Below are 11,811 nucleotides of genomic sequence, written 5' to 3'. Positions count from 1 at the left end.
TATATATATATATATATATATATATATATATATATATATATATATATATATATATATATATATATATATATATATATGAAAAAATGATTATTTCACTCAAAATGACATCGTTTTGAACGAAATAATCTTAAATTATTCAAACTCTAAATATTTTTAAGTTAATAGTTAATATTAAGTATTAAAATATTAAATAATTTATAATTAATCAGCCTTGTAATTCGTTGGTTGTCTTTATAAATTTGTTCACAACTTGCTGCAAATTAAAGGCCAGGTTGTCTATTATATTGTCGTGTTCTTCAATGTAGTATGCCCAGTAATATTTCATTGAATTGGCATATGAATTGAATATCTCGAACAATGTGTATTGTGTGTGTGTGTGTGTATATATATATATATATATATATATATATATATATATATGTGTGTGTATGTGTGTGTGTGGTCTAATAGTACTCGGGTTGGACTTCCATTTGGAAGATTATGAGTTCGAGCCTCAGTCGAGACGTTACTGATTCTTTGTGTTTCAGTATGTTGAAAAAATATACGAACATCTACTACAATGTAATAGAGCATAAAATAGCAAAGAAAAACTCACTATTGTCACACACAATTCGCTATGGCAGTGCAATTGCATGTGATGTGTAAGTTTATATGCATGCATTTAAAATTAAGAGGATATGCATAGATAAAGAAATTAATCACGAAAATTATAACTCCTACAAAACTAACTTGGTCTTCATCAGGCTCACCGAAAAACATACGCACAACAACAAAAACAAAAACCCTTCCGTCTGGATCGAGGGCGGTAGCCAAGGCCGTAGTCCTCGTTCCAAATCTAGAAGATGGCCATGGCCGTCTTCGAATTCCTTCGTCGGCCATGGCCATCTTGTCGAACAGCCACGAGTGTCCGTGAAGAAGACAGCCACCCGCTGTTCGGTGCGGACAGGTGGTGGTTGTTCTTATTATTATTATTATTATTTTAATTAATTTTTTTAATAAATAAAAAACATTTGTTTTAAAAAATAAAATAAGAAGGACACGTGTCAACACCGTATCAATTTAACCTCGTAAACAAGTTAAATTGGACTTAATTGAACTATTTTACCAATTTATGGGACTTGATTGAACCTTTTTTCACTTAGGGGACCCAATTACACTGCTGGAATTCTGTATTTTTCCGACCACCGAAAAGTGGTCGGAAAAGGGAGATTTTCGGTCGAAAATACAGTTTCCGACCAACTTATCGACCATTTTATGGATTCGGAAAAAAAACCCACGCTATTACCGACAACTAGTCAAGGTGGTCGGAAATACCGATTTCTTTTTTAGGAGGTCAAAACTATTAGTTGTCGGATAAAGAGAGCGTATTTCCTACCACTGATGGTCGGTAATTGGTCGGAATTACCATCCACCGGTGGTCGGTAAAATTTACAAAGAAAAAATTAAAAAATTTGAATTACCGACCACTAGGTGGTCGGTAAGATTTACTAATTAAAAAAAAAATTAAAATTCTACAAATACCAATTAAAGGCAATTTGGCTCAATTAAAATTTGATTACATGATCGATTAAAATACTAATCTCTTTGAGCTCAATTGGGTAATAAAGATAGATAACCTTATTGTCAATGTATGTTCAACCTTTGCAACCTCTGCAAGGAGCGGAGCTTCATCAATGAAAGGCAATTGGGCAAGCCCTTGACATCAAGAAATATTTTAATTCAATTGCCAAAAAAGTTGGTCTGAGCAACACATCAACTTAAGCTCCATCTGGGAGAGCAATGCGATTCAGATAAATGGATAAACCAAGCTGAAACATGGGTGTCAAATATAAATTTGAAATTTTAAACCATTCACGAACACAAATTCAAAGTAGCCAAGCAGAGAAATACAAATGCAGTACATAAAGGAACTGGATTTGTAATCAAACCCAAAACTTAACCTGATAAGACTTTTTTGCCACCACTTCAGTATCACCTTCTTCATCAAACTCCCCAGCCTTTCTCTTCGCAATCTGTTGCTAAGTGGTCCATTTGACCACATCGCTGAAAACCGCAAAGTCAAGTCGTTGGATAAAGCAAGGATATTTCCTGGTTTAAATACATGCCAGGAAATAACAAATCAATATCATTAAAAGTATCAAGAGGGTGAGTATAAATAGGTCATCAGATTTTATAAACTGGGTTGATACCCAATAAGTGGAAGCACTTCCTCATCACAACTGTGGTTGCTTCACAAAGCAAGAGCCTACTTGTTTCCTGGGCCGAGCCAACCACCTGAAAACCGCAAAGTCAAGTCGTTGGATAATGTATAAGTACATTTTCACCGATAAAACATGGCATAACATATCATTTTTATCCCGCTTCACCCAGTAAGAATAATCCATGACTGTTGTTTCAGCTGTGAACATGGGAATAATATGTAATCAAGAACAATCCCACAAAATGATTAATCCACCTCAGCAAATGGGAACAAAATGTTGAGGGTAATGCAGCAAGACATGTTATTTGATGGTTTACACCATGGAAGTACGTATCACTTTATATTCAAAACCAAATTTACTTTTTTTTTTTTTTTTTTTTTTTTTTTTTTTTACAAAAGGATAACACAGTCAACTAAAGAGTTATATTGAAAATTGGTAAATGCAATCATGATACTAGTTTCATATAATTATCCATAGAGAGCTTGCATACCTGACAGTTTGTGTAGAATCTTGTGAAATCCTCGGATAAGTTATAGAGATACTCACACAATAAATTTGGTAGAAGATTCGTACAAGCTTCTTCAACAACCTACAAGAGTAAGAGTAAAAGAAAATGCAAAATTGATACTCTCATAGCTAAGATTGATGCCAAGCAGATGAGATTAGGGATTATTAATTTACCTCAGGAAATTGAAGTAAATGGAGTCCCAACATTCGCTCATCGTGATGAGCTAAATCTAGTGTCCCAGTCTGTTCAATAATCATAACATCAGTCTAAAAAATTAACTAAAAGATTGGAGAATTCTAGTTTGGAGATTGTAAGTCTGCGACCATTCACAGGCACTACATCATTGCCATGGTCTGTGCTTTTTTACAAGAGGATGAGGACTGCTTTTATCTATAAAAAATCTCACTCAGGATCATGAACTCAGAGTCCTGTCCTGTTTCCCTAATTTTACAAAAGAACCTTTCATGTTCAGGTCCCTTAAATGAAAGCATTACTCTATTGATCAGGAAAATACTTAAACTTAAGAATGATTGAATGAATTTGACTTGGGATTTTCAATTTAAAGGAAAAGTAACAAGTCACTGCAGCTATGCCTTCCTCTTGACCAATAAAACTTACAGGACAAAGTAGTCCAGAAAATATACCTTATCTAGATAGAGACCAATAGCACCATAGAGTACTGTGTCAAATAGAGACCACGCTCATAGTCAGCAAAGTTGATAGAGCCCAATGCAAAGGTTGTGGGTGAAAGAAATGAAGCCATCACTTTTAATACCCTACAAATACAAAATGCAGTTATATTATTCCCAGAAGAAAAATTATTGGAAAAGTGTCTTAATAGCAAAAGGACTAACACGGAAACTGTCTCATCATCGACTGTATAATAAGGGAAAAATGCCCCAATGAAAGAAAGCATCCCAACATATTTAGATGGTTTACTACTATGTTAACCATCTAAAAGAGAATCTAGAGAAGATGAAAATAACAGGCAAATTGTAAAAATAACAAATGCATGACGAGCATTTGCCAAAAAATACTCAGTTTTATTTTACCATAAGAACAATAAGGGCTAGAGATGGAGAGCAACATGGGAGATACCTTCTTCGCAGTTGTACGTAAACGAGAGGATGAAATGTTCCCTATGTTATCCCTGTAGTACACTGAGTGAACTCTTGGGGGTAATTCGGCAAGGAGGCGCTTGAATGATGAGACACCACTCAAAGATGGCTGAGACTGGTAGTCAACCCTGTCAGCAAGTATATAAACATGTAAAAAGAAAGATACACAATTTACACATCTTACAAATTTAGCCATTTCAAAAACAAAATCATTAAGAAAGGGCAGGAAACATGCGTTCTTTGATTTATTTATTTATTTCTGTTTTTAAAAAGTTTTATTATCATTATTAAATGTTTAAATTATGACCTATCTTGATGGATAATAATTTGCAGAAAATTTCAGTGCAGCTACAATATAATTTAAATTTTACATGATTGTGTGGGTCAGAAACATTAGAGGATTAGTACGATAATGAAAGTAACAAGTCTAACAAGCAAATCCTAAGGCTGTTTTCTCCCCCATTTAATAAGAAATTACAACTGAAATAAGCTCAGAAAATTCATTTGAATCATCAACTCAAAGACTCACCAATTTCAATTTTAACCTACTGACCATCATTAAACGGATTCTTCTTCGGTGTCTGTAGGTAGATGCTGAATGGGCAGTCTCCTCACTTATAGAAATTCACACACAAATATTTAATTTATACAGTAACAATATACTGAACAAGAATTGGTATGCTGAAATAAACCTCGATATTTAGTGAACTAGACTTGAGCTATAAAGAAAAACGCTTACATTTTGAAATGAGTGATTGAAATTGGCGGGCTTCTTATCTCTTCATCCACAATAGACTGACATAATAAGAGTAACGCATAAAACTCCATTTAGCTCATAAATTACGTATGTCAGAGAAAAGTACCTAAACCTAAAATGAAATAAGAGAAAAGAAATTACCTCACGCCCCTGCTAGGAAGTAGCCACAAGTCTGCTCAATTGAATTAGGAAATTAAGGATTAGGGTTTAAGATTAGAAGACTAACCTGTATGATGGCGATGGAGACCGCGATAGAGTCGGGAAGAGGCAACAATGGAAGAAACTTTGGTGCAGGCTGAGACGTCGGGCGAGGTGGGAGCGACGGCGTAGAGAAGGCTGAGACAGCGGCGGAGGCGGGAGGCGGGAGCGACAGCATGCGGAGGTGGAAAGTGTTTGCTTCTGCTGAGTGATGGCGTGCGGAGTGTGTTTTATGTTTGGGCTGATTGAAGGCGTGTGGAGTGTATTTTACGTTTGAGCTGAGCGACGACGTCGTACTGTGTTTGGGCGAAAAAAAAATAAATTTGGGGAAACTTTTCCGACCACTCTCCGACTACTATACCCCTTCGTCGAAAAAATTAAAAAAAATCATTTTTTGCGATCACATTTTTGGGTGGTCGGAATGAGGTCGGAAAAAGACAAATTTTTAGCAGTGTTACACTATCCAATTAACTTAGGGGGCCAATGTAACACTTTTTCCGTCAAAGATTGATTGGGAAGCGATGAAGTCACAATCATTAGGCACGTGGATCTTTTTGCGCGTGTAATAAACTCGTCATTCCCTTCTTAGGCTCTGTTTGACAGAGTTTATTTAGGAGTTAATAGATTATTTTAAGCTACTAATAACCAAGTTTTATTTGGTAATGTTCCCAAAATAAGCTAATAGCTTAAAATATGAGCTTATTTTGAAAAACTATTTTAAGTACCGTTTCAAAAATAAACTACGAACTTTCTAATTTTTTCCATCTTTATCCTTATTATTTTAAATGAATGACATCTTTTACCCTTCTCAATTAAAAATCCTTTTTGGCATTTTCTTTTCTCCTATATTTGTATTCATCTTTTTCCGCAACTCTTCACCACCCAACAACTCCTTAAAGTTATAACGTAACTCCAATGGTCTGTTCATAAATAAATGACATCCTTTATCCTTACCAATTAAAACCTTTTTTTCTTTTGTTTTAAATATCTCATATATATTATAAAATAAAAAGTTAAAAACAATATAATAATCACATCATTTAAATTTTATGAAAATGTCATTTTTAGTCCTTTTACATTTATCAACTTATCAAAAAACTCAATTTACCAAACACTTTTAAGCATAATCGATCAGCTAGTTAACAACTATTCAGTTTTTCAACCTTCAGCTACTTTTCAGCTTTCAGCTAGGTTTGCCAACATAGTCTTACAAAAATAGAAAACTAGAGAATTGAATAATAAAAAACAGAAAATATGTTTCAGTTTTTTAGAAAATCGGAGAACTTCTAAAAATTGTTTTATAAATTGATAACAAAACTTCTATCATCTATTTGCTTATATATCACTATAACCACCGATACGGAATATATCTTGGGCTACTGACCTTTTTGTTCTAAGCACCTGATCGGATCAGACTCTTCACATGGTGGAGGTATTTTCCCGATCTGATCCGACCTAACGAGAGTTCTTAACCAACCGGACCTGAAGGTTAGGCATCTAATTAGCTTAATGAGCTTCTAATCTTTGCTTTTGGTGCTCAGCCCGGATTTGAATGCTCGGATGGGTCCGAGCCCATGTACTTAGCACTTAAAGATGATCATCAACAGTAGTGCTTGTGCCATGCCTGATAGCCATTGGCCCATCATACATTTCTCTACACATGGATACTTCTCCCTAGTCTCCGGGACTACCGAGTGCATGGAAGACACGTGTCGCACATGTAAACCCTTCGACATGTGTCTCATTTCGCATTCTATAAATGCCACGTTTGATGCTTAGCTTGTAAATGAGACTTTTCCCCTCTCTCAATCTAAGACTCACATGCTCGGGAACTTCTGACATCCGGTCTAATTTGCCCGAGCTAATACCCTGAAATTATACGATCAATTACATTAACCCGTATTCTAAAATATATACCTGAGGGTATTTACACTATCATTTAATGCCGCCGTCTGTTGGGACCGGTACTATTAGCCACGAGGTTGGCTCGTGTCCCTGACATGTATCCTCAACCCAGCTATGATGAGGAGAAAACTCTATATCGTGCCATGCTCGACCTTCGCTCTCAATTGTCACTTCGACAAGCTTCGATTCATACCTTTCTTCAATTTGCTAGTCAAGTCAACTAACCCAATTAGCTATTAGCTATCAGTTACTTGTCAAACATCTCCATAGAAGAATAAATAAATATGGACGTTACTAGATGACTTAATGAGACTTTAATTTGATGAGATTTTTTTATACAGAATTTTTACGATGCATATATATGATATAATAATATCTACAGATATTGTAAATAAATAGATGTGGACATTAGTATAATATAACGACAGATCAATACAATGTTATGTAACCTACTAACATGAAGAATTTTGTTGAATCTTGAATGTTAAATAGCAAATAAGTAGGAGTGCTAACTAAAAGACGGGGCAGCCATCAATGGCGATACCCTTAGCAGTAGGACACGTTGCAAGATCGCAATGCTCCGGGTCATTAGTGCCCCACCACGATACTGTCTTGTTTTCCAACCCTACACTGAAGTACAGCAGCACCGCCATGAAAGCAACCCCCGCATCCAACGCCGCCGAGAGAATATAGTTATACCTCTGCCACCATTTCTTCCGGTACCTGAAAACGAAGAAGTTGAAGATCGTCCCGACCAGAATCCACGAGTTATAGTTCAAGGCGGTCGCCGGCGGCATGGACGCGGTGGCTCCGAGCAGCACCGGGAGGTTGATGAGCGGAATCCAGGATTGCGAAGGGAATTTCCTGTGCAAGAGCCATACTATTACCGGTCCGAGGATTCCTCCGAGGAAGAACCAATTGAGAGCTCTGTAGTTTCCTTCGTTGCCGAAGATTCTTTTGGGACCTACGAGGCCCCAAATCACGGATGCGTCGAAGAAGACGCGATCGTTGGGGCACGTCCACGGGCTGTTTGATAATTTGTCTTGGTGGCAGATGTTGTCGACGGAGTGCAGAAGCCACCAGGCAACGCTCATATTCACTGTTCCTGCAATCATGGTTCCAATGAACTGAAACCATGCAGGTAAATCTGGGATTATAGGCACCGGTATCTCTAGAAATATAACATGTGCTCTAATACCACTTGTTAGTTCAAGTTAAAAGTTAGGATGTTCTTTCGGAACCTCTGCCTAATAACTCCTAGTTATAGTGTTGGACTTGGCCCTTTAGACTTCCGCCTAATAATCTGCTAGTTATAGTGTCGGACTTAGCTCTTTAGATCTCCGTTCAATAATTCCGGTGCTGGACTTAGCCTTCTCTCTTTGCCCAACAATTTCTATAGTTATGGTGTTGGACTTGGCCCTTCAGCCTGATATCCAACAATTCTTAATCATGGTATTGGACTTGGCCTTTCAGGTTTTCGCCCAACAATCCTCTAGTCATGATGCTAAACCAATTGTTATACCATAGATTAGGGTCCACCTTACACTGTAGACCCGGTTCCAAAATACACAATTTACATACTGAATAATGTTCACAATTTACTTACTGAATATTCACAATTTACATACACAACTTAGATGATGCTCACAATTTACATACTAAAGGTTCACAATTTACCTTTGACAAAATTGTGAGCATTCAGTATATAAATTGTGTATTTTGAACCCGAGTCTACAGAATAATTTGCCATGCTCAACTTGGCTCTTCGAATCCCAGCCCAACAACTCTAACTTGCCATTTAGGCTACTATCCAACAATTCCCTAGTTATAGACTTATAGTGTTAGACTTGGCCCTTTAGGTTTCCGCCCAACACTACTATATCAAGAGTTTGTAAAAGATGTATTGATTCTGCAGGGTAGATGCATGTACCTGAACCAAAAACATGGATCTTGGAGGGATTTTCATGTAATGCCCAAGCTTGAAATCACTGAGAAACGCAATTGCTTGAGTCATGCTCATGTAGCCATAGGTCTTGAAGCAAACATTGGCTATTGGTTTTCCAGGATAGATTACACCCATAATGTACTCTGTGATTATATTCAACCCTGGCGTCTATCAAGGGAACAACATATTACGATAAATACTTGTTCTAGTTTTTCAAAGTAAGAACAATTTTAAGGTGTGAATTGATTCTTATATATATATACCTGGTTTGTAGTGGCGGTGATGATACTTATGGGAAGGGTAAACATGAAAGCAAGGGCAGCTGCAAATATGAGTCCCCAGTAAGGCATTTGGACCTCATCCTTTAGGAAGATGCATAATGCAAGTGAGATAGCAATAGTCACCACTAGGAGGACATAAAACCACCATGAAGGAATATCTTTGTAGTTTTTCATCAATTTTGTATGAATATCCATCTTCCCCTTTGAAGAAGCTCGATAACGGTCATATATTTCTCTGCATAAGGAAAACTTGTTATCATAAAGGTGCACAAGTTATGTACTGGGTAAATCTCACCTTGTATCACTAGTTAGCAAAGGACCACAAAGGAGGTAAACTAAATTAAGTTGTCTATAATTTCCTGGCTCAAACCAAGATTAATGGGCCGCCCCTGTTGGGAGTCGAACTTGTAATATTATAACTACCAAGTCAACAGTATAACTAACATCGGTTAGGATTGTCCCCTACTTTGACACTTTTCACCTTTTAGCTCCTAGCTTATAACTTTTCAGCTAGGTTTGCCAAACAGAGCCTATAAAAATTACCTAAATCTACACTTTTCTCATCAAAATTATAGATTTTTAATCACTTTTAGATGGTCAGAAAACATGGGATGTGGGGCAAGTTGGTAAACTAACCATCCCTACCTTCCATAAAACAAGGCAACATGAGTGATGGTGGAAGCAATGGTGGCGAATCCAAAACCATAGGTTAGAGAAAAAAATGTACTCAAATAAATCCTCCCTTGCTTCCCATACTGATCTATATCCAGCTCAAATTCCTTATTGACAATGGCGGTTATATCATATCCCTGCCCCTGTGCAGTGAACAAATCCGAAGAATATATGGGAAAATTTTTGGCACTGTAGACATTGAGCCCCCAATAAGATATAGGTATGACTAGATACATTATCACCACATATCCGACAAAAACATTGGCGATTGCGAAGAAGGGACAGACGAGCGGGCTGAACAAGAAGGAGGCGATTGTGGACCAGTCCAACGTTAGAGCTCCGAGGCCCAGCCCGTTGAGGCCCGAACCCAGCTGGTGGGCAGTCACGGATTTCGGAAATACCCAGCAAACCCAGGAAATGCTTGACAGAGTTTGGAAGATGTATCCTGGGAAGAAATACCAGCAGAAACTGAAGCATAATGCGATCACGAAGAATTTTGCTCGGGACATGCGGCGGCGGCCGCCGTCGCCGTCGCCGTCGCCGTCTTCTTCTTCCTTTTCGTGGAGTGTCCTGCATGTCAAATAAATAATGAGGTTTTTGGTAAATAGTTGTTAGTGATTTTGACTAGTTGATAGCATTAGCTGATTGTACAAAGATGTTTAGTAAATCAGTTCTTAGCTGATAACTGATCACATACAAAGTGATTTTTTCAAAAAATTGATTTGAGCAGTTTTTTGAATTTTAGCATTGCTAACTATTTTGAGTTTGATTTACATTAATTTTTTAACTACTATACTAATAGTCTTTGCTGAGGCTCAAACTTATCACATCCCACTTAGGAGAGCAACCAGTAGTACATACATAATAGGGAGTATATTATTTTAGAAAAGAAAAAGAGCTGTAATAATATTAAATAAAACAAAACAAAAAATTGGGAAAAGGGCAAGAAACAGACCGGAATAAAGAGATTTGTACGAGAGTGCTGGGCCACCACATATGAGCCGGTTCGACAACATATTTTCTTAGAAGTCCGGCCCAACCGTATCCGAGAACCTGTCACATTCCGTCAATATACACGTTAACATCGCTAAGGTTGATCATATATGAAAACCCTATACACAAACACACAAAAGTGGAACTTAAAATAAAAATCGTTAAGTTCACGGTGGACGAGGTGCCGGCGTTAAGGGAACTTGTGAGTTTTATGTCGCATGGCGACAATGAAACATTGAATGCATTTACGTTGTTTTCCAAGCTTTAAAAATAATTTAAAAAATCGTTTTGAAGAAGGAAAAAAATGAAAATGAAAATAAAATAGTACCTGGGTGGTAATAATGAGAAGCCAACCAGCAAAGAAGGAGATTTTCCGCCGGTAAAAAGCGATGATGATATTCACGATTCCGACGGCGTAAGCCGAGCCGTTTCCGAACGCGAAGCCGGCGTTAGCAAAAATCGTGATCAGCACGTGCTCCTTCATGTTAAACGGGCCCGGGTTCAGGGAGAACTGGCGGGACCCGAACCCGGGGATCCGGAACTTGGCGGCGGGCAGCGCCGCCGCCATGAACCGCCCGATGGGGAGGGTGGCCACCTGGACGGTGATGGAGGTGATGATCAGCGGCTCTCTCCGGTAAGAGAAGAACTGGTTGAGGAAGGAGAGCAGCACGCAGGAGACCACGCCCAGGACCCACATTCGGAATGTCCATACCGGCAGGGTCGGGTCGTCGGTGTTGGTCACCGTCAACCGGACTTCCTCTATCGGCGACACCTCCTCGTCGTTTACATCTTCTCCGGCGAGTTTCAGGGCCGGAGCCTCTATCTCCACCGTACCCATTTTGAAGAAATACAAAGAGAGTGATCAAGTTAACAATGGAGGGTGTATTTATGGAGTGTGAACTTTTTTACAAAAAAAAAATAAAAAAATTGGAGTGTGAACCATTTTTTTTTTTTAATTGATGAATCAAAGTATGTCAGGCCAAGAAGAATATGTGTAATATTATTCTTTAGTATGCGATTTGATCCTTTGACTATCAGGATTTCATCACTTTGATTTTCAACTTTTAAATTTGTTCAATTTCATTTCTAATTATATAATTTAGGTTTTATTTAAAATGGTTATTATTTGTCCAAACCAAATCAAATAGTGATGAAGTGCAAAACATTCAAGTAAAATAAAATAATCAGCCTTGTAATTGATTGGTTGTCTTTAATTATATTTGTTCGATCACA

General features: G+C 37.6%; 2 protein-coding genes and 1 long non-coding RNA gene across 4 annotated transcripts; all 3 read right to left on the bottom strand.

Annotated features, from left to right (window-relative positions):
• Positions 1 to 1,820: 1,820 nt before the first annotated feature.
• LOC109152868 lies at positions 1,821 to 3,608 on the bottom strand. Of its 2 annotated transcripts, XR_002049428.1 has the most exons (3): positions 3,564 to 3,580; positions 3,354 to 3,485; positions 1,821 to 2,043 (listed from the first exon to the last, which is right to left on the bottom strand). It is a non-coding gene; the product is annotated as an uncharacterized LOC109152868 (long non-coding RNA). The 2 variants fall into 2 exon arrangements; XR_002049427.1 differs by having other exon boundaries at positions 3,354 to 3,608.
• Positions 2,067 to 2,951, bottom strand: LOC109152867 (arginine--tRNA ligase, cytoplasmic-like). Its single transcript, XM_019300535.1, has 3 exons — positions 2,883 to 2,951; positions 2,692 to 2,790; positions 2,067 to 2,274 (listed from the first exon to the last, which is right to left on the bottom strand). The coding sequence occupies exons 1-3, from the start codon at positions 2,913 to 2,915 to the stop codon at positions 2,164 to 2,166; spliced, it is 243 nt and encodes an 80-aa protein (XP_019156080.1). The 5' UTR covers positions 2,916 to 2,951; the 3' UTR covers positions 2,067 to 2,163.
• A 3,496-nt stretch (positions 3,609 to 7,104) lies between the features above and the next one.
• Positions 7,105 to 11,419, bottom strand: LOC109152834 (oligopeptide transporter 4-like). The gene is made up of 6 exons (XM_019300493.1): positions 10,907 to 11,419; positions 10,541 to 10,638; positions 9,559 to 10,155; positions 8,896 to 9,148; positions 8,618 to 8,800; positions 7,105 to 7,814 (listed from the first exon to the last, which is right to left on the bottom strand). Exons 1-6 carry the CDS (start codon positions 11,414 to 11,416, stop codon positions 7,200 to 7,202), a joined length of 2,256 nt encoding a protein of 751 aa, XP_019156038.1. The 5' UTR covers positions 11,417 to 11,419; the 3' UTR covers positions 7,105 to 7,199.
• Between the last annotated feature and the right edge of the window lie 392 nt (positions 11,420 to 11,811).

This window comes from Ipomoea nil, unplaced genomic scaffold, assembly GCF_001879475.1.
Source record: "Ipomoea nil cultivar Tokyo-kokei standard unplaced genomic scaffold, Asagao_1.1 scaffold2480, whole genome shotgun sequence".
In the NCBI taxonomy this organism is placed as follows: domain Eukaryota; kingdom Viridiplantae; phylum Streptophyta; class Magnoliopsida; order Solanales; family Convolvulaceae; genus Ipomoea; species Ipomoea nil.
The sequence above is the reverse complement of the archived record's forward strand: the minus strand, read 5'-3'. Positions and strand labels throughout refer to the sequence as shown.

Bases quoted from the DNA above. Each gene is read 5' to 3' on its own strand.
- LOC109152867 (XM_019300535.1), bottom strand. From the start codon at position 2,915: ATGTTGGGACTCCATTTACTTCAATTTCCTGAG. The intron at 2,791-2,882 runs GTAAATTAATAA...TTACTCTTGTAG, and splicing joins ATTTACTTCAATTTCCTGAG to GTTGTTGAAGAAGCTTGTAC. The intron at 2,275-2,691 runs GTATGCAAGCTC...TGCGGTTTTCAG, and splicing joins GATTCTACACAAACTGTCAG to GTGGTTGGCTCGGCCCAGGA.
- LOC109152834 (XM_019300493.1), bottom strand. From the start codon at position 11,416: ATGGGTACGGTGGAGATAGAGGCTCCGGCCCTGAAACTCGCCGGAGAA. The intron at 10,156-10,540 runs GTCTGTTTCTTG...TTTGACATGCAG, and splicing joins GTACAAATCTCTTTATTCCG to GACACTCCACGAAAAGGAAG. The intron at 8,801-8,895 runs GTATATATATAT...TTCCCTTGATAG, and splicing joins TCACCGCCACTACAAACCAG to ACGCCAGGGTTGAATATAAT.